This window comes from Sordaria macrospora, chromosome 5 (genome assembly GCF_033870435.1).
Source record: "Sordaria macrospora chromosome 5, complete sequence".
NCBI lineage: Eukaryota > Fungi > Ascomycota > Sordariomycetes > Sordariales > Sordariaceae > Sordaria > Sordaria macrospora.
In genome coordinates, this window is record NC_089375.1 from 3,799,205 (window position 1) to 3,819,236 (window position 20,032).

General features: G+C 50.3%; 3 protein-coding genes across 3 annotated transcripts; 2 read left to right on the forward strand and 1 right to left on the reverse strand.

The window, feature by feature from the left end:
- Positions 1-3,041: 3,041 nt before the first annotated feature.
- SMAC4_06787 (uncharacterized protein) lies at positions 3,042-3,889 on the reverse strand (the record flags this gene model as incomplete). Its single annotated transcript, XM_066090517.1, has 2 exons — positions 3,042-3,119; positions 3,251-3,889. 2 exons carry the CDS (start codon positions 3,887-3,889, stop codon positions 3,042-3,044), a joined length of 717 nt encoding a protein of 238 aa, XP_065947292.1.
- Positions 3,890-6,710: 2,821 nt separating this feature from the next.
- Positions 6,711-10,138, forward strand: SMAC4_06788 (uncharacterized protein). The gene is made up of 3 exons (XM_003344963.2): positions 6,711-7,252; positions 7,342-8,788; positions 8,870-10,138. Exons 1-3 carry the CDS (start codon positions 7,161-7,163, stop codon positions 9,791-9,793), a joined length of 2,463 nt encoding a protein of 820 aa, XP_003345011.1. The 5' UTR covers positions 6,711-7,160; the 3' UTR covers positions 9,794-10,138.
- A 6,521-nt stretch (positions 10,139-16,659) lies between these two features.
- On the forward strand, positions 16,660-19,962 carry SMAC4_06789 (uncharacterized protein; the record flags this gene model as incomplete). Its single annotated transcript, XM_003344964.2, has 3 exons — positions 16,660-17,615; positions 18,614-18,862; positions 18,955-19,962. 3 exons carry the CDS (start codon positions 16,660-16,662, stop codon positions 19,115-19,117), a joined length of 1,368 nt encoding a protein of 455 aa, XP_003345012.1. The 3' UTR covers positions 19,118-19,962.
- Between the last annotated feature and the right edge of the window lie 70 nt (positions 19,963-20,032).

Genomic DNA, 20,032 nt, shown 5'->3' on the forward strand with positions numbered 1-20,032 from the left:
AGGTACGCTTTCTCCATACCTCTAAGACTGGATGTTGTCGACTATCTTGTCTTCCAAGCCTCATTCTGTTTAATCTATAATCCCCAGATACAACTGCTCACTCTCATAGGCCCGTTTCTTATTTCTCCCCAACATAATCCGTCTTTGCCCTCATAACTCTTACTTACCGGCGCTCTCACCTTCCACATCTCGTCTCTTCCTCTCATAATCCTTCCGCCAACTGACAGCTCTTCCAGGGAATATCATGTAACATAAGGTAAACGAGGTTGGTAGGTACTTTTTCGTGTAACGGCCGAAAGAGTCAAAAGGACTTCATGTTCCTCCGTATCGGTTTTTTTCTCGGATAGCAGCGTACGTACCTAAGTCCTTTGTCATCATGTGTACTCGTGGAATTTTGGGGTGCTGCATTGTGTGTGTGCGTGTGTGTTTGTTTACCTCTCCATCCACACAAAGAGGTTGCCCCTATGCTAAGTTGGTGTACAACTGCCACCAAATACGTAAAATAATTTTTTTAATTCTTTTTTCCCCCCAAAAAACCCCCCTTTCTTTTCATCAAATATATATATATATATATATTTAAACCCGCCTTAATATCCATTGAAAAGTCTTTTCTGCGGCTCGCCTTAGGCAGAGAGATCGTGAATGTTGCCTGGAAGAGTTCCCTAGGTACTCACAAAGCAGGGTATTCAGGCAATCAGGCAATCAGGGGACAGAGAGAACTCGATACCAGTAGGTAGCCGACTGGAACGACTGGAAAGTCTGGAACGGAAGGCTGAGCCGGGAACCGGCGTGTGTGCCAGCATGTTAAAAAGGATCGATCTACCCATCTACGAAAAGCTAGCGCGTAGATATGTATGTACCTAGCCGCCATCCCTGTACCAGTTGAGGTTTGTTTGCCTTTTTTTCTCTGCCTTGGGGTCCCTTGCTCCTACCGGGGAAGCTTCCTGGTGTCATATTGTGCTTTTTGTGTCTTTCAGCATCTACCCTGAGGTCAGTGTATGACGGGACATTTAATGAGTCTGGAGGGGAACTGTCGTGCGTTAGCAAATTGTGGGAAGACTTCTTGACTTCACGCGATTTCTGAGTTTGGCGATATTATCAGTTGTGTTGTTGTAGTTCTCTTCAACGATGTTGACTTTGGACTAATATGTGTCTGGGTGTTTGCTTCCTAGCCTACCTACATAGATACCTTCTACCCTTAGGAGGAAGAGATTGGTGCTAGCTGTGGGTATGTAGAACAGTCGATGTATCCTGCATTGAAACCCAGAGCCAGAGCCAGTCTCCATCGGGCAGACAATTGTCTCCCGTCCTGACGGTTCGAGTGTGGAATATTAAGAACGTGCCATCTACGACTCTGCATCCATTGCTCAAAGACCGGAGCACAAAATTTGTTCGACCCAAGAGGTAGCTCGTTCTCGCTGAAGCTGAACAGATCAGGCGCAGGAGGTCACTTGTCCTCCTATAGGGTCATGTCTTCGATATTTCAGAAACCGAGCAAGTCCGACTCCGAGAATAGACGGCTGAATGCTGTGGCCATATTGACTTTTTGTTCCAGACTATGGTTGTTGCCTTACAGATGACATTATCAGCGGTTCCTTCTGGTGGCTATAATGCAAGCTTTGTGGAAACTTCTCCTCGGAGGGTTGATGATACTTAATCAATCCTTGAAGAAGGAAAGATTAGATGGTCTCCCTTAAGTTCCAGTTCACAAACTAGACCAGTGCTTCTCCAACAGCGGCAGAGAACTCGTACCCCTGTCTTCGTTTGATCGTGGCTAATGTAGTCGTGAATGCTTGGGGAGGTATCGCTCGTGACGAAGCGTGTACCGGAAGTCACTTTTGCCGCTGGCGCTTCTATCCTGGTCCCATCAGGTAATTAAGTCGTGTTCTTGATCGATAATAATCTTCAATCCTCGATTATTCGCACGCAGATTCGTCTGTTGGGTGTTTATTTTGCAACATTGAGCGAATATTTTCGACCGCGACCGGCGGGGTATAGTTATGGGATGGAAATCTAGCAAGATGGGAGTTAGCATGTATGACATAGTTTGACTAATTGGAGTTTACCCATTGGGACAAATAGAGGATATGGTATCTATTTTGGTTAACGAGGAGGGAAGAAACGACCTGTCGATGGTGGCCGGTAGGGCTTCTTTTGAGCGTTGCAAGGCGAGTAGAGATAGGTCGAAAGCTGCTCGAGAGCCCTTTCCATGATGAAAAACTGGAAACAACAAGGCATCGTCTCTTCCGAGAAAGTAAAGTGTTGATGGTGACGGTTGTTCATGGCATAGAAGATGGGTGGGTAGGTAACTGGGAATCGTGGACCTGGGATGAACCGCCTCTGGGAAGAATTTTACTTGGCAGTAATCTGGGATTGCGAAATCGGGACAAGAAAGACATGCACTCCGGTCACCATAATTCACCCCATTGCGTCTTCCCTAACATCAAGCAATTATTCGACTGCCGGATGCCGAGTTATTCCAGGGGCGAATTTGCTTGGCGATGACCTACGGTGAACGATTGAAGGATGATGCTACTAGGTACCTAGAGGTAGCTACCTGATTGATGTTTGTTTCATCTTCCAACCCAATCACTGTTAGCATCGTCGGATTAACACTATTTGTCCTTCACCGACTAGTTCCCACTGCTACCCAGTATCGATCAATTAATCTGCAATCCAAGGTCATCAATCCAATCCTAACTGTGAGCGCAACGCACTACCAACTCGGCGAATGCGTTTTGTAGCCTCGAGGCTTTTATGGCAACAAACCCGGCTCCATGAAATTTGCCAGTCAGTCTTGGCAGTCCATGTCACAGCCCATGCATCACACCAAATAACAAGCGGCCGGCTGAGGCTCAAGGAGAGGAAGAAACACAGGGTTCTGCGTATATGACCTTGACTGTATGTGCCAAACATTACCTTATTGACGACAACCATCGCAATCCACATTGTCATGGCCGGGGTGATGACAACTATAACCATACGAAAGAATAAATCTATTTGTTCTTCTTGGTCTTCTTCGAAGGGGACTTCTTCTTCTCCTACTCTTCATCGGGACCGTCCTCATAGCGATAACGCTTAGCGGCGGGCTCAGATTGTTTAGTGGCAGCTTTGGCGTCCTGTTGGGGAGAAGCGTGAACATGTCAGTATGAAGAAAGAAAACAAACGGAAACGGTGGATGAGCATACCTGTTCCTAAGTTTTGGCCATGGCTTGGTTACCGGTATGACGGGCTACATCGGCCAACCAACTACAGCTTGCCAGTTGAGGAGTGACTGATCGCGACCAAAAAACCGAAAAGCTGGCAAGCACTTCTGGTTATGGTTTTCAAGGGTGTTCGCAACTTCCTTCCACAAAGAGGTGAGCGCTGCACGAGCTTCCTCGTCCACTGCGGGATCACGGGTCCGCAAAAACTCAATCTCCGGCTCGTTATCGTGAAGTGCGGGTGACAATTTGGCATTCTGGCCACTCTGTTTATCATCGCATTCCCTCCGCGGTCCCAGATCTTTCCATCTCTCGTGAGCATTGTCTTTGTACTTGGCCTCCCAGTACCTCTGCACCTCGCGAGCGTGGCTCGGCGTTTTGGCGCTGAAGCAGACTTTTTCGCCAACTGTGACATCTATGGGCACAAAGTCTTTATTCGCTTCCAGTTTGTGCCCTAGGAACACATCCTTCACCCTCCTAAATGCTTCGTTGGTACGGGGTAATGGCAGTGTTCCGATAGGACCGTCAATGAGCTCCACGAGGAGTGGGTATTCATACGTCTGCCATACCAACTTTAGCGTATCTAAGTCGGGCTGAAGGAGGCGCGCAACCCTTCCGATGTGTTCGTTATCAGGAAGACGTCTCGTATGGAAGGGGATTGTTGCGAAGGCAAAGAAGCTCGACATTTCCTCAAGGATATCGACAACCACAGAGTTTGAAATAGAGAGGTCGCGGCCGCTTTTCGCCAATAAGTTGCCCCAAAAGCGTCGGAAGTGCTTGGGCCGCACAAACAGCCAGTCCCGCAAGAAACAACTGTCTTTACAGACAAAGGGAAGGACTGGGTTCAGGAAGGGTGCCTCCCAGAACATAGGTCGGTGATTGGGAAAATATTAAAAAATGGCATCGAGCCCAGCACGAGAGCCTGTAACGGTGTCAGTGGTGAGGCCCTCAGCGAAGTAGTTATCAAACCCCCATTTGCGGTGGATGGCAGCGTCCCTGTGGACGGCATTGGTTGCACCCCCCGCGAGGTGGACGATACAGTACGCAGCATACGCAGCGTTTATGTCAGAGCCCTCAAACAAGTGAATGACAGAGTCCCTGACGAGGCCGAATACAGTGCCCCCTGGAATGATAATTTCCTAGAAGCCGGCGGGGCCGATGACGGGGCCTGAGATGATGTCAGATATTATGTACCCTCCGGCGAGATTTTTCGGCGTGTTCCTGGAAGGTGGTCTAGAAAGCCCTCTTTGATGTCAAAGACAGCCTCAGGCTGCCCGTCTTCATCGATGTCAGAGACTTGGTCAATATCCAGATTAGAGCTCAGCTTGTTGATTTGCTCGTATGCAGTTCAGTGCCAGTTCCACGTGACCACAAGCTTCGCAGTCGTCGCTTGCTCTCCGCTGGGAAAATCTGTACGCAAGCAAGGTCAGTAGTTGTCAGTTGGGAGGTAGGCAGGATAATGGATGACGAACATAACTCCCTCTGGGATTCCACTGTTCTTCGATTTGTGAAGGATGAAGCGGTTAAATTTCCTTGGAGGCAGGTAAAATTACGACGTTAAGCTGATGATGATGGTGATTCAAGAAGTGTCCCAACTTCTAGCGGGGGGGAGTCTATTATTTGTATGTGTATAGAGGGATTGTCCTGTTAAACTTGTGTCCATCTAGGTACGCAGTTCTCTTGCCATCAGGTATGTTGATTCCACTATTTTTTTTATTTTTTTTAGTTCTGTTACCGTGAGCAACAGCCCTTCAACTGCCATAATGCCATCTGTCTTTTGCTGATAAGGCGGCGGCAGCTTCACTTTCCACAGAATCATGGAAACTGACCTCTACCGGTAATCTGGTGCTGCATCGTGAATCGGGCATTACCTCAAACTTGTCCATGAAAGGTTCTGTCGAAATTATTTGCTTGAGCAACAGCCGCGACATCTTCATGACAGTATATTGGGAAGCAACATCCAAGACTCACAAACTCCCAACAAAGGTTATCGAAGAAAGTGCGATCAAGGAGAGCTCTGATGTGAGAGATTGATGGTGATAGTTGGCAAGAGGGAGGAAGAGTAAATCATAAAACCTGAAGGACTGCCATATCCTTCATCTAGATACCCAAATGTCGATGACTAAGCTGTGAGGGAAAGACAGTCGAGTCAGAAGTTAAGTACATGAAAATCGAGGCGTACATGCAGGTCGGGCCTGCGGTGTTATGCTGGGGAGCGGATATTTTTTTGGTTCGGGACTTGGTGGGAAGCTGCCTACCTGTCTTATGCATGTCCCAAATTCAAGGATGGAGAGACCCAAGTACCAGCTCCCATTTTGTTGAGCTCTGAGGTCCTTTCACATTCAGTTCCCAATCTTTGTTCAAGGCGCCTTCTATGTTGCGGTTTAACTCACATTCATTTGGGATCTGCTCTCGGAACTTCCGTATTTCCATTTGACCCATGAAAAACTGTAAGCTCGTCGATGCTCAGAGATTTTGGCAATACTACATGTAAGATTCTTCAGACCTGCCAAACATTCCTCCAGGTCCCGTTTCCTGCATGACATGAAAGTCAAATCCCACAAGTCCAACCAGACTGGAAGCAGCACCCCCTCTCGTCTCCTTCCTGCGCGATCTCCTTCCATCCCGTCGCTCGCCCGCCCCGCTACCTCTACCCCGCGCCAAACCTGCCTACCAGCAAACAGCAAGCCAAGGGAAGGGTGCCCATTCGGGTACATAAGCTCCCTTACCTGGCCCTTTTTCCGTGGTTGGCTCGGTGGTGTAAAAGGCAACATACCCTGAAGTGGGATGATCTCTCGTCTGACTGAGGTCCTTGAGGATGATACGGGTTTGAATCCTGAACGGGACAACCACATTTCTTTTTTTGTACCTTCTTTTGCACCTTTTATCCATCTTTCTTTTTGTATCTAGATTGAAACATCGCAGTCCCGTTCGGGCGACAGGAAGATTGCATGTATCTCTTAGGTAATCGTTTCTCTTGGTCGTGCAACACACACACACACACTCCTTGATATCAGCTCCCGTCTTTCCGTCGCTTCGCTCACCAACCGTGGCAACAAATTAGTTTGTTGTTGGACGGGACCCTGTACGGCTTACTAGTCCCGTACGGTAGTCGGCACTAGTATCGCGTGTCCGAATTGGTATCAATCGTTCAGTCCAATGACAAAGACGCGAGATGTTTAATAATCAAGCATCACGAGATCTCTGTGGTGTTGAACAAAACAAGGAGAAAAGTGTCCCAAAAGGGTTGCAAGTAAACAAAACCAGGTTGATGTTGTGTGACCCTCCACAAATCCGTACCCCGTGCTATTACTCCACAATCCCCAAACCCCAGAGTCCGGAACTTTCCCCTCTTCTTTGTGCCGGTCTTGTCAGGGTTGTCTTTGACATGCATCAAGGTTGCATCGGGGTGGTACGTACCTTTTCCCTTGGTCAACCAAAAGTGCCCCCCATTTTCACATGTCAGACATGTCCACCGTTGGGGATGCGACGACGATTGGGTGGCATTCAGGTGAGCATGATCATGACGACAGGCTAATCATATGCAATCCCGACCCCGGGCGCCGACGACGACCCTTGCTAAGACATTGCTGCAAGACAACGAACACATTCTCGAACCTCACCAGCTCACCTCCCCTCACCTCACCTCACTTCTTCCGGTTTCATCGATGCCCAACCGGTTTTGCTTCTCTTCCGCCTTCTTTTGCTTTCCGATAACCTCACATTGACCGCCACGCATCCCGACCAAGGCACTTTTCATCATCACGGCCCGTCCCAACCCCATGGACAGGCGATAGAGTCGTGCGAATTTTTGAAGTGGGCGACTGCCGTTACAAAGCAAGAAAGTTCTTTGTTTACCGCCTTGGATTCAGCCCTCTTCGGGCACGTTGGTGCCAGGCCGCGCAACCCAACATTAGGCACCGTCGGGAACTTCGCACTCCTTAACACCCGTTCACCATGATAGACCACGTTCTCGGGCGACCGTCTGTCAAGTCTCGGAGACTGCAGGTATTGGCCGTCTTGGGCTTTTGGTCAGCCTACCTCTTCAAGTACGTCTCTTCATCTGGAACCCTAGATAGGTAGCTTTGGCAACAGTCATCATCAACAGTTTAACTGACACCATCCCCGTGCCCTGCAGAGGTGACAAACATGGCCCGCCCGGTTTCCGCATCTTCTCCCGCCTACTCTCTCGACGTCTAACGACATGGCAAACCGTCATCTTAACCATGATCTACCTGTACGCGGCCCGCAACTTCAGCACCCTCGTCGGGCTCGCTAGCCCTGAGCCCATGGCCAACATGTACGACGCCACCTACTTCCGGGCCACATGGGTTTTGACCGCGCTGGACGCCGGCTTCTGGACTGCCATGAAGATCAAGCAAAAGTGGCTGCGCGACATCTCCAGCATTGCTTTCTCCGTCTTCTACCTCTTCGCCGCCGAAAAGGCCGACGAGAAAGTCCGCAAGGTTCGCGGTAACCTCACAATCGAGCACCTCCGCGTTAGCTGGAACAAGGGCGTCACGTCGCCGTATCTCCGTTTCATGCAGGATCTGGTGCGACCGCGATTTACAAGGTGGCCGCCTAGGCAGATTAGGATCCCCAGGCCGGCGACGAGCGATTATAAGGATCCGGTTGCGGCTTGGTTGTACTATGATGGTCCGCTGGCGGATCTGGAGCATCATAACAAGATCATTCTGGATATTCCCGGCGGCGGCTTTGTGGCGATGGATCCGAGGTGTAACGACGATAAGTTGTTTTCTTGGGCTGCCAAAACGGGATTGCCCATCTTGAGTCTGGATTACAAGAAGGCGCCCGAGTTCCCTTATCCGTATGCGCTTAACGAGTGTTACGATGTTTACAGCACCATCATCAAGACCAGAGGACGCTGCATCGGCTTGTCTGGACGAGAGGTGCCCAAGATTGTGGTCACGGGTGATAGTGCGGGAGGAACGCTGGCGACTTCTATGACGCTGATGATCGTTGAGAGCGGCTCGTCACCTGTTCGTCGCTTCCAGGGAGAGGTCGATCTCAAGGTTCCCGATGGTCTAATCCTCTTTTATCCAGCGCTGGATATGAACATTGGCAGCTGGATGTCAGACGAGCAGATGACCTTGATCAAGGACCGACGGATGCGAGGTACGAACAAGGGAATCGTCCGGCGCAAAACATCGCAGTACAACGACCTAGTCGGCACCCCTGCCCCCTCAGACGACGAAGACGATGGTCCATCATCATCTGGGTCCAACCCCGAGCCGAGTCCGGTAAAGGAGAAGGAAGCATCGGCAGCGGCTCGCTCAGCACCCGAATATGCCCACTCCAGTCCTTCCACTTGGTCCCACAATGACACTCCTCCCTCCGCCTCCCCCACTGCTTCCAAGTCCGAAGAGTTCAAAACCACCGAAAAGCAAAAGGCTAAATCCTCCGCCGTCACCACCACCACACCCACACCCACACCCACACCCACCGCGCCGCACAACCACCACCCCCAACCCCTCCGCACCCGCCTCGCCATGTCATCCATGATCTCCTACTTCGCCGACCGCGTGCTCACCCCCGAGATGATGCGCGCAATGATCATCCTCTACGTCGGCCCGCACAACCGACCCGATTTTTCATCCGACTACCTCCTCTGCCCCATTCTCGCGCCCGACATCTTGCTCGCCAAGTTCCCAAAAACCTATTTCCTGACGGGCGAGCGCGACCCGCTCGTCGACGACACGGTCATCTTCGCCGGCCGGTTGAAGCGGGTGAAAGCCGCGATGGTCGCTTCGGACGGCCAGAGGACGCAGTACAGGGAGGAAGACATCGACGAGGCGCTCAGAAAGACAAATGGCAAGTGGGACGAGAAGCAGGCGGCTGAGGTGAATCTGGTGCCGGGGATTAGTCATGGGTTTTTGCAGTTCCCTGGTGTTTACCCCCCGGCGTGGGGATTGTTTGGGAAGATTGCGGGATGGATGGGGGACGTGTTTGCTGAGGTTGAACGGAAGGAGAGGGAGGAGGAGAGGGTGAGGAGGAAGATGGCTACTATGGGTGTGAAGCACGAGGAAGGGGATGGAGCGGGAGTGGCTGGGAAGGGTGGGAAAGGAGGACATGGAAAGGGTGTTGGCTTCGGAGGTGTCAAAGAGCACGACGCGGAAGAACGAACGGGGCGACGCCAACATCAACGCCGGGGATCGGGAAGTAGTGCTGAGGAGGGCGAGGATCGACCGCTGGAAATGGGCAAGGTCCGGACAAGAGGGAGACCGGCGTTGAAGAAGAGTGAGGGAAGCACCGCAACAGCTAATGCTTCCATGGAAGGCCTCGTAGACAAAGATGCAGACCACCATTTCCATCTCGTCGAGGGCCAAGGACTTGAAGACGAAGAAGCCGGTAGTGATACAGCGACCGAGGCGGCCATTGCGGGGACTGCTGCGACGGCGAATACAAAGGTCAAAGCAAAGAAGCCGCCGAGGAGGATGAAGTCGAGGAGAGTCAAGACGGACGATGAGGATGAGGCGTTGTTGGTCAGGTTGGATAGCTCGGATGATATTTTGAGCAGGAGGATGCAGGGTTTGGCCGGGGGGTTGACGGGGTTGCCGGAGGCCGAGTGAGTGGGCGCAGGTGGTTGGGTGGGGGTTTGGATGATGATGGTTTGTGAGATATAGGTGTGATGACTTTTGGATTTAGATCTGGATGTTGCTTGGAAATGAATGAGCTCCATTGTAATGTGAGGTGTGAATCGCGATGGCTGTGCTGGGTCATGATGTTTCTTGTTGGTGATGGCGCTGATGGGTGCGTTAAGCGTGTTCTGTTACAGTGGGGTTTCAGTGAAAGCTTCCTGTGGCGGCGATGAGGGATTGCCCTACCAAATGAAACAAAATCTCACCTCGGTCACTCGCGCGCTTTGGGCCCTTGAGTGCTTCTCATCATTGTTCCGTCTCCGAATTGCATGTTTTTGCTCTTCATGAGTCGTGGAAAAAGGTTTTGTGATCTTGAAAACATATTTGAGTGAATTACTCGCTAGTGTCCCAGAGGTAATGAAGGTGCGCTGGTTGTGACGGGGACATCAAGACGGCGGGGGAGCTGTCATGTCTCACCTGGTTGCACTAGGGCGCTGTAATTACAGGAGTCACCATCGGACGGGAGTCAACTTGGTCCATATCTCCAATGTTTTTGGTTGAAGAATAAAGGGGATGACAGTAACAAGGTTTAATGGGTTTGAATGAAATTGCGCTTGTATGTATCCTGTTCATACCTCCTTTTTGTGAGTTGGGGATTGAAAATGGGTGTGGAATGTGCGAGTGTCAAGGGGGAGTTTTGCCCTTTCGTTGGCGGCGTTTTCCGAATGAGTGCTTACAAGAGTATCTTGTAGCGAGACTGCATACTTCTAGCTGGCAGGCCGTACAAGTTAAGGGTGCAGCAGTATTTGCAGGGGAGCGGGAGCGAAAGCGACACGCTCGCGAAAGAGCTGGCTCACTTGGCGGACGTTAGGGTGAGTACATCTACCTCTGCTGCTTCCTCCCTATCATATAGCTCCTGACATTCCTTGGTACTGTCAACAGGTGGAAGACATCTTACAGCTACACTGAACATGTTACTGACAAGATACTTATACCAGCATTACGAATATTTGCAGCTACTGTGTGAGTGTTGGCCTTTCGGATGAGCTTGTCGAAGTAGACCCGTTGCGTCTGTGGAGTTTCTGCGCTCCTCTTACGGGAAAGCCTGGTGCATACAAGAAGGGCAAAGTGACTCTGGCTGGTCCAGCTCTGTCTTTAGGTACGTTGAGGCTTTTTGGTTCGATAATCAAGTTTAGTCCACTAACTAACCGATCTCCAGACGACCACCTTTCAGTAAACAAGGAAGGACACATGGAATGCTTTGGTAAAAGCGGAGCTTAATGACACCTCAAGCTTGTTAAATGCAGAAGGTTGAGCACCTGGTGTGCAAATAGACATTTCTGAGTCATTTGGTAGGCATCTCACTGGAGAGCCTCTGGGTCAGAACGGTTAGGTTGGAGTGGGTGGTTGCTTACAATCATTGCATCGGCTGCAAAGACCTGTTGGTTTAGTCTAGTTTAAATTTCTATCATCAACAGAAAACGCGAAAATCTGGCAAATAACCGAGTTTCACTGTCGAATTCGAGTCACGTATTGTGTCTGCACCACTCAGGAAACATCCCAAAAACAACTTCGTTACCTGTCATGCCAGTCTTGAATCCACTATTAGGAAGATATGCCACCGTGCTCAGAGGGTAGCGCAACGAGCGCTGTGCCAAACAGATATCTTCCTATGATATACGACTTAGGTCAGCGGGACCTTCATACACTAGCAGCAATTTGCGTGAATTGGCGGAGTTAACCTACAGAATGTTTTCGCCAGTTGGCTAGTGAGGGCGGGAGCCGGCAGCGTGTTGTCTGGTCCAACGGTGAAGATACAGCGCAGGCGGGGTCCATCCAGCGGCGAAATTTCACAATAGCCTTGCAAGGCAAGAAACATATCAGATGCCTCATGTCACCGGGATATAAAGTGTAAGAAGTCGAGGGGCGGCACTGTAGCGCTCCGGTCTATCTGCCCGCCATAGCAAGTAGAAGAGACGGGATGGGCGATAGAGGAGCCTTTGCTCATCAATGGTCGAGTGTCAAACATGTTGGCGACAATTCAATAATGTCTTTGTTTCGTTTCTGCTATTCTTTGCTTGTAGCGGTTGAGCTGCCTGAAGAGCCGCCTGGTAGTAAAAGAACGGGTAGTCGTCGAGTTGTAGTATGGCCTTCTGATCTGGATCTAACGGAAAAGACAAAGATATTTACTCCGCGGGCTCCAGGCCTTGGCTAGAAGGGCCACAATATGCGGGAAAGGAGTCGATTTCGTAGCGGCAAACAACAACGGCTTTGTCAGAGAGGCCAGCCAAACGGCAGCCGTGCCCGTAAACGGGGAAATTTAACCGCCGCAACGAGCACAATGGCAATTATCCACTTGCTAAGATGGAAAGCAGGCGCTTACTTGACATGGCCCATCAGAACAATGTGTTACCATGTGGCCAAGGAAGAGCGACCAACACTCCAAAGGAAGGGGCCATCAACGCATAGGAAACAGTCACCAACCGCGAATGCTCATTGCTGTGGTTGGTCACGAACGTGGTTGAGTAGTGGAATGTCCTACCCTCAGCGATTGAACCTCCCTCTCTTTTCTCCCCTCTCAACGAACATGTCATCCGCTTGCTTTATCGGGTTGTCAGTCACAGGCCACTTATGAAACACTCGCGCGCGCTAATTCATCATCTGCATCACGGATATGGCCCGTTCTTGCAAGTATATGGCATCCAGTGACGGCACCTGCACCAAGTGTAGTTCTTTTCTGGGTTATTAGTTCCACGTTCCTGCCTCCACTACATTGATCACTGCTCCGAGGGAACGACGCCTTCCCACACAAGAAACACCACAAATCACACGGTGTTACTGACTTTCTCTTTAACTTCACGTGCCTAGGTAGGAGTGGCTGCCCTTGGATACAAGGCCAACTACCTGGTGCAAGCGTGCTCTTGAATCTCTGCTTGACCCGAGAATCCCTTCTGACTGCTTTGACCTTGAAGTCGAATAACTTGCTCTTTTGTCTCCGTTCGTAAGCTCCAGTCTGTTGATGATTTTATGGATGCTTGCCACCTACACTTCATTGGTCTTTGGGGGCTGTCTTTCGAGGCTGAGGAAGGAAGAAAGAGAATTTCGCAGCAATTGTAGGAGAAAACTTCCTTGTCTGAGCTTTAGTTTACGAGTGTGAAGAATATTTCGGGAGGAGTTGGGAGTTCCTGAGGTACAGCTTCAATTGTCCAAACTGTACTAGGATTGTTACCTTTGAGCAGATACATGTCATAGGAGAGCATTCCTTTTCTTTATTCTCGGCAAGGATCTCACCCGCGCGTTTGTTGGTTTGTTAGTCACAGGTCACTTATGAAACACCCGCCCGCGGATTTGACTACAAAGATGACCTGATCCCTTGGGGGTATAAGACTTCCGGTGACATGAACACTTGCCCCAGTTGTCCTGCTTTTCTGCATCATCCATTTTACCTCTACTCAATTTGCCGCTTCGAGGAAACGTCCCTCTCAAAGACCCAAATAAAGAAATACCGCAAACCACTCCCACCACCCAAGACCAGTACAACATTCAAGAATGCATTCCCAACCCATTCTAGCTCTCATCCTCTCCTTCTGCCTAGCTTCCATGGGGTACGTCCCCAAGTCCCTGTCCAACTCTCTGCAATAGAGGGCAGGGGTTCACGACCAGCTGTCCTCCTCGTTTGGAAAACGGGCGGAGTGGAATGACTATGGGAAAACATGCAAGGATTACGATTTCGACGAAAGCACCTGCAAACTCACCGCTCGCTGCCTACCAGAGGGGCAAGGAAGACAACGACAAGAACCGCGTTGGGTCCACGTTCAACATCAACGATTGCCTGGTAACTCTGCTACCTATTCAGACGGAAGGAAAGTGGTAAGGTACCTGACAAGGTCTTTGATTGGAGCTCTGTTCAGCATATAATGGAGAGAAAGCTTAACGAGGAGTGAGTACCTACCTTACCTCTCGTACGTGAATGCATTGAAATGAGCTGCTAGAACTGACACAAACAACCTAGACCCGAAATCTGCAAGGTGAAAAAGAGCTGTAAAATGGACAACGTGAAGGACTTCTACTCGGGCTTGGCGCTGAAATGCGACGGCAATTCGGAGCTGAACTTAGGTACGTTCATTACTCCCCTTATCTCACTCACGTTTGGCTTGATGCTCGGAAAACAGGGGGGACACATCAACACAGCTCGGATGGTCTGTCGACTGATGTCGTCATGGCAATGCACCGTGTTAGTTTAAATTTTTTTTTTTTTTTTTTTTTTTTTTTTGGTTATGCTAATACATCGTCTCTGTGATAGGTTACGGGGTCAAACGAAATAATGACGGATACCTTGTTTGTGTCTAGAAACACTAAAAGTCAGTATGAAGTTTTGGAGAGCGTGGTGCGGTGGTTTTCAGGAATCTGTATGGAATTTGGAGGAGCAGATGGTCGAAAGATGTGAAAGCAGGACTGAGCACAGGCTACGGTAGAATTTTGATGTTTGAATGTCTGTTGACGAGGAATCCGAATGTTCAACTGGCTCTCTTCACCAGCTCATCCCTGATGAAATTGATGGCACCCATTTGAACATGTTCGTTTCTTTCTCATGACATCAATGGAAGTTTTAATCAGCACCTTACTTACCGTACCTTCTTTGTCTGTTTGTACTTGCCGGTATTCCCTTTCCCGTTCTTGCTAACAGTCCTTACACCCAAGAGGTTGGCTGTTGCTGATGATGAGGACCGGCGAAGGTTCCCGTTCGGTTGCCCGATGGAATGGTAATTCGGGGTAGGACTGGATGTTGCGCCCATCGCGGCTTCTTTTGTACTGGGAACCATAACTCTGCTCGCGTGGAAGGTGAAAGGCTGCTAGGACACCGCCCGACGACCGACCGACCATTTGCCAGTCTAATTGGCAGATATCTTCCGCTTCTTCTCGACGTTGGGTAGAGGCCACCGTGATTCCATACCTACGTGACCGGAGCCTTGCAAGAAAGATCTTTCCCGTTGAACCTTGAGGTTGTCATAAAGGTATCAACACACTTGCCATTCTTGGGCTAGTTCCTTCGCTCCTGTCTTGACCTGGTTCCACGCACTTTCTCTCCATACCAGCAGCCAGTCGCATGGTCTTTCCCTCCTCAACCCCCAAGTACTTCATTGATGGCATGAATCCCACGCCCTCCCCTGGCATTCCAGCCAGAATTCTTCTGTTCCCCAGTTGAATATCACCTTGGTCTTTTCGGCTGGTCACTCGGTCATCTCTCTCTGCGCCGCTATACCTCTCCGTTGAGACTATAGTGATGAGCGGAGAGGATTAGAACCATGAGCGACAGGGTAAATGATACAGTGGAAACGATATTTTCTCTCTCCACTCCGCCATCAAAATCCGTCATTGGGAATCACAAGCTAGCATCGAATAGTCCCTAGTCGCTCTCTAATACGCAATACCACGAGTCCCACAGTCGATACCAATACCGAGGACCTTGATACACAGACACTGGTGATTGTGCTTCAACTCCAAAACATCAAAGACCTCCGAAACGAAAGCAGTCAAGAACAGATCTTGAGACAGCGGCCGCCAACCTATAATGCCAGAAGAAGTTGACGTATTGCCGTCGACCACGTCGTTTCTGATAGATCCTTGAGCGAGAACATGGCCAATACCGGTTCCAGCGCTGCGGCCGCTAGCCGCCCAGATTCAACCACTCCGTGCCCGAGACCCTAGAATCCAGCCATGAGGAAGTGTGTCATATGTACGGGTGTTATGAGGCAACGACCTTTGATTTGCAAATACACACAATTACCCTCGTTTTCTTCTCAAAATTTCATGAAGGATGCGCCCTTCCTGCATAGGTATACAATTGCGGTAAGCACTACCAGTTGAAAATCAACGTGCACGACTAGAGTCCCGACAAGTAAGGCGGACCTGAATGCCAATTGAGTTTCGATAACCAGGACGTCGTTCTTTGTCAGAGCTTGAGCCTTGAGCAAATAAGAATTATTCCTCAATGAACAAAGATGCCATTCTTGCCCTCTCCTGACTCCTCCAAGAAGACCCTGCAAGCTTCTGCAAGAGGCCCGTCGTTCTTTTGCTCGTGAAGATTAGTGCAAAAATCAGGCTAGCCTGCAGAGCATCGTCGGTGGCTTGCACAGCGTTGCATCGATCACACGCCACTAACTTTGCACTAACAGAGCTACCAGGGGCCTACTGCTTAAACTGTTAGTAGCCAGCAGAACGCAGGTTAAAAGATGAATGCAACGTGGAGGTGTGTCTCCGTTTGACATCGATGTGTCTCCGTTTGGTGGCGAGCCTAAACCGCCCTTTGCTTTTTCTCCAATCTCCAATTGCCTTCGTCTCGTGTGTCTGTTACTTTTTCCTGGCCAACCTCTTTCCAATGCCAATGCTTCAGGCACCTTCTTGTTCATCTGTTAGATCTTAACTGTTGGCCCGGCCATTTTGGCGAACCTTGTTCTCAACTACGTCCCAAACTGGACGACAATCGATCATATACGACGGGCCCAGAATTCCCAGGACGTGATTCGAACCTTCATTTGACCCAAGGACCCTTTCTCCTCGATCAAAACTTCAGCCACCGGATTTGCCGTGTTCCTCTTGTATCGGAGTTCTGTTCGCGGCTTGTCACCCTTCCATTCTCAGGTGTGTGATGTCCTATCCTGGCCCTTTGCCGTGGCTCGATTCTGGACATAAAAACACACCCGACGTGTTTGGTGACTTTCCGTTCCGGTGTCAAGCCGTGATCTTAAATGACTCCTCGCTTCTCGTCGCAAACCCCGCGGGATGTTTCCAGCTAATAATGGGGTTAAAGCCTAGCGTCAACCCTTCCTATTGTGGCAGCACCGAGCTCGCCAGCCATGGATCTTGTGGTGGATCTCGAAACGGCCGATCTCGATACTCTCAAGCTCACGATTGAGCTTTATCTACAGGATCTCAATGAGCTCCAATCAGCCACCAATGGGAAAGGGAAACGCCGTGAGGGAGAGACGACGGACCTTGAGGTCGCCATTGACACTTACATGGTGGAGCTTTCCGTCGTCAATCAGCTCATCATCGACCGCACCATGTGCGCCAGTATTGCCAACGCTGTTCGCCAGGACGCAGTCACCATTTCTGAATTTGTCCAGGCTGAGGAGCAGGCAAGGAAAGACCACCAGTTGGCCTTGGACTTGAACAAAACAGAAGATAACGCTTCTCATCCTGAGGCTCGACCTTCAGAGTCTACAGATGCTGTCACTGAACGCCAGGACAATGATTTTCTCGACAAGTTGAGCGCCATATACGTCTTAGAGCCAGTGAAGGACGGCGCAGCTGAGTCCTCTGCATGGGCTGCTGGTCGCCAGCGCACAACAACTCCATGCCCCAACCCCGAGGTTCCGGCCATGAGAGAATGCGTGATATGCAGGGACCAATGTCGCTTCTTTGACGTAGCCACGTTTCCATGTCAGCACGATATGTGCCAAACATGTCTAACCAAGCTCTTTACGGACCTGTTGACAGATCAGACATTGTTCCCCCCCAGATGCTGTCACCAGCCAATCTCTTTGGACAAGTGCCGCTTCCTGTTGGAACCGACGCTGGTAGGAAGGTTTTTGGCGAAAAAGCTCGAGTATGAAACCCCCAAGAAGACGTACTGCTACCGACCGACTTGTTCCCAGTTCATACCGTCGCAGGCTATTAGCAATGATGTCGGCACTTGTGTCAAGTGCCGGGAGAGGACATGCATCGTTTGCAAGGCCCAAGCTCATGTCGGTACGGACTGCCCTGAAGATTTAACAACAAAGGAGGTGCTTCAGATGGCGGAGAAAGAAGGGTGGAGGAGATGCTATTCCTGTAAAAGGATGGTTGAGTTGAACTATGGCTGTAACCATATCAGTGAGTTTACCCCATTGCGTAATATCCTGGTGAAGAGTTTGAACATATGATAGATCTGACCGTGGTTTGTAGGTTGTCCCTGCGGCGCTGAGTTCTGCTATGCATGCGGCGAAATTTGGAAAACATGTCGTTGCGAGTTGTACAGCGAGGAGGGTCTCATGGGTCACGCCAACAGGCACGTCAATCGAGATGCGGGAGGTAGACAGCTTCCAGTGCCGGTGAGGCAGCGGCGAGTAGCGGCAGCGGCGCGACACTTGATTCAGAATCATCAGTGTAACCATGAAGATTGGGGCGTGCTTGTAGGGCTTCACCAGTGCGAGCAATGCCGGGACCATCTGCCAGCCTACCTCAATGAGTGTCGACAATGTAGACTGGCAGTCTGCAACAGATGTCGTATGAATCGGCTATAACCAAGTCTACACCAAGGCGACAGCACCACAAATACCTTTAAAGACAAAAAATTATTAGAGGAACGCACTCTGGTGCTTCACAGCAGTGATGCATCCCTTTTCAGGCGAACGGACTTGGGCAAGAGAGGGGTACAGACCGGTTCCAACCCGTCGTTGCAACCACCTCGGATCGATGGAAATTGTTGCATTCAGCCGCGCGCGCGTTCCGATATGAGCCCATGAGGGGTTGAGATAACAGAGTATTCTGTTGACCGAACTCTCGAATTGCCAGGACAAAAATTTATCGACGGCGAGGTAGCGACTTTTCTTTTCAAGTGCCAGTTAACCTGCACCAGCGATGGATATGAAGTCAAAATACGTAAACAATTAGTGCTATCCCAGACATTGTCAGACCAAATATGCATCGACCTTGTCGCCTCGTCATTGCCCTTCTTTTATTCCTCTTCAATCTTACCTCTGCCTTCTCTCTGCCAAAATGCCCACCCATCCCTCACTGGACCCTCCTCTCCGTCAACGTAACCTACAGCAACGACACAAACACGCCCGGCGTGGTCTCCCTGGAAGTGTTGAGCTCGACTACGAGCGCCGCCGACCTCTTCACCTGCAACTTGCAGTTCAACAGCATCTGTCTGCCCACCGAGACGCGACTGCCGAGCGATAGAGATGTGCTGGTGAGGTTTTACATCAACATCGAGCTGGCACGCATCACCTTCAACAAGACGTGGGATTGCGGTGGTGGTGACGAAGGAGGGGCTGGGTCGCCAGAAACGCCGAGGTATGTCCTGGTTCTGTTGTAGTTGACTTGATACTGGCGCTTAAGCGGCTACGCCCTGGTGACATACGCTGACTCTGAGTGTGAACCACTAGGCCACAGTATGCCATCGGTTTTGCCGAGTTCCATATGGCCTGTCCCGAGGTTATCACGGAGGACATGACTTGCGTTGGACCTTCAGAGGGGGTGATGGAGCTTGATGGGGTCATAGTTGAGGCGCCGCCGCCGTCGCAGGAAGAGGATGAAAGCAGTGGATAGATGGAAGAAATGGGATGATGTATGGAAAAGAAGAATCAGACGAGGTGAGTTGCCTCACTGGATGATTCCCACTCAACTGGAGCTGTTGTGGATAAACCACCTGTGGTTATCTGGAATGACGCCAGAGAAAGCCTGGTGATCGGGATGCCGAGGATGATGTTTAGGTTGAAAGAGAGAAAACCTCAAGCATTCCTGGAAAGAATAGTTTTCGTTGCAGATTCTTCAGACCACTTGGCAGTTCTCGCTTGAGCTGAAACCTTGTCATTTTCCTAACCGGAAATCCGGGCATTGCCCAAAGCCCGAACATTCTCAGCCAACGTTCCATTTCACCTCGAAGTCAAATGCTCCCTTATACCAAGGGCTCGTCCCTAGCTCGGCGTAATAGGGGTAGCAACAGAGATGGAAAACGTGGGGATTCTGGGGTATCGGAGGCAAGGATTCGGGCCGTTTGCAACGCTGTGAAGCCGGTTGCTACCCCGGAAGGAAGGCCCAGAAGAGTAACAGAAGCCGACAAAGCACCGGTACTAGTAACCGAAACAACCTAGACCCAACGGTTTGCATGGCTGCATCCCCACAATCTCCAACGACTGGCACCCTGGATGAGCCTGGGGCCCCGGATTTCTGACTACCCTTTTGGCATAAACACATCTGGCTCTCATGCAAGTCATCTGGGCAACTCTGCCAAGGGTGGTATGGCGGTGCTTGGTATCAAGATCACATGTATTGATGGCCTTGGAATGTTGTACCATGCCGGCCGCTGAAGGGGGTATCGAAAGCGCCCAACGTCATCTTTGATGGCAGTACTTCGGTCGTATTAGCAAGATGGTCGAGAAAAACTCTGCGGGCGACGCATGCATCGTGGAAGGGTCTCTGGATGAAGAGGCGTCGTCGTCCTATTAAAAAGTACTTAAAGAA

Bases quoted from the DNA above. Each gene is read 5' to 3' on its own strand.
- SMAC4_06788 (XM_003344963.2), top strand. From the start codon at position 7,161: ATGATAGACCACGTTCTCGGGCGACCGTCTGTCAAGTCTCGGAGACTG. The intron at 7,253-7,341 runs GTACGTCTCTTC...CGTGCCCTGCAG, and splicing joins TGGTCAGCCTACCTCTTCAA to AGGTGACAAACATGGCCCGC. The intron at 8,789-8,869 runs GTCGGCCCGCAC...TTGCTCGCCAAG, and splicing joins GCGCAATGATCATCCTCTAC to TTCCCAAAAACCTATTTCCT.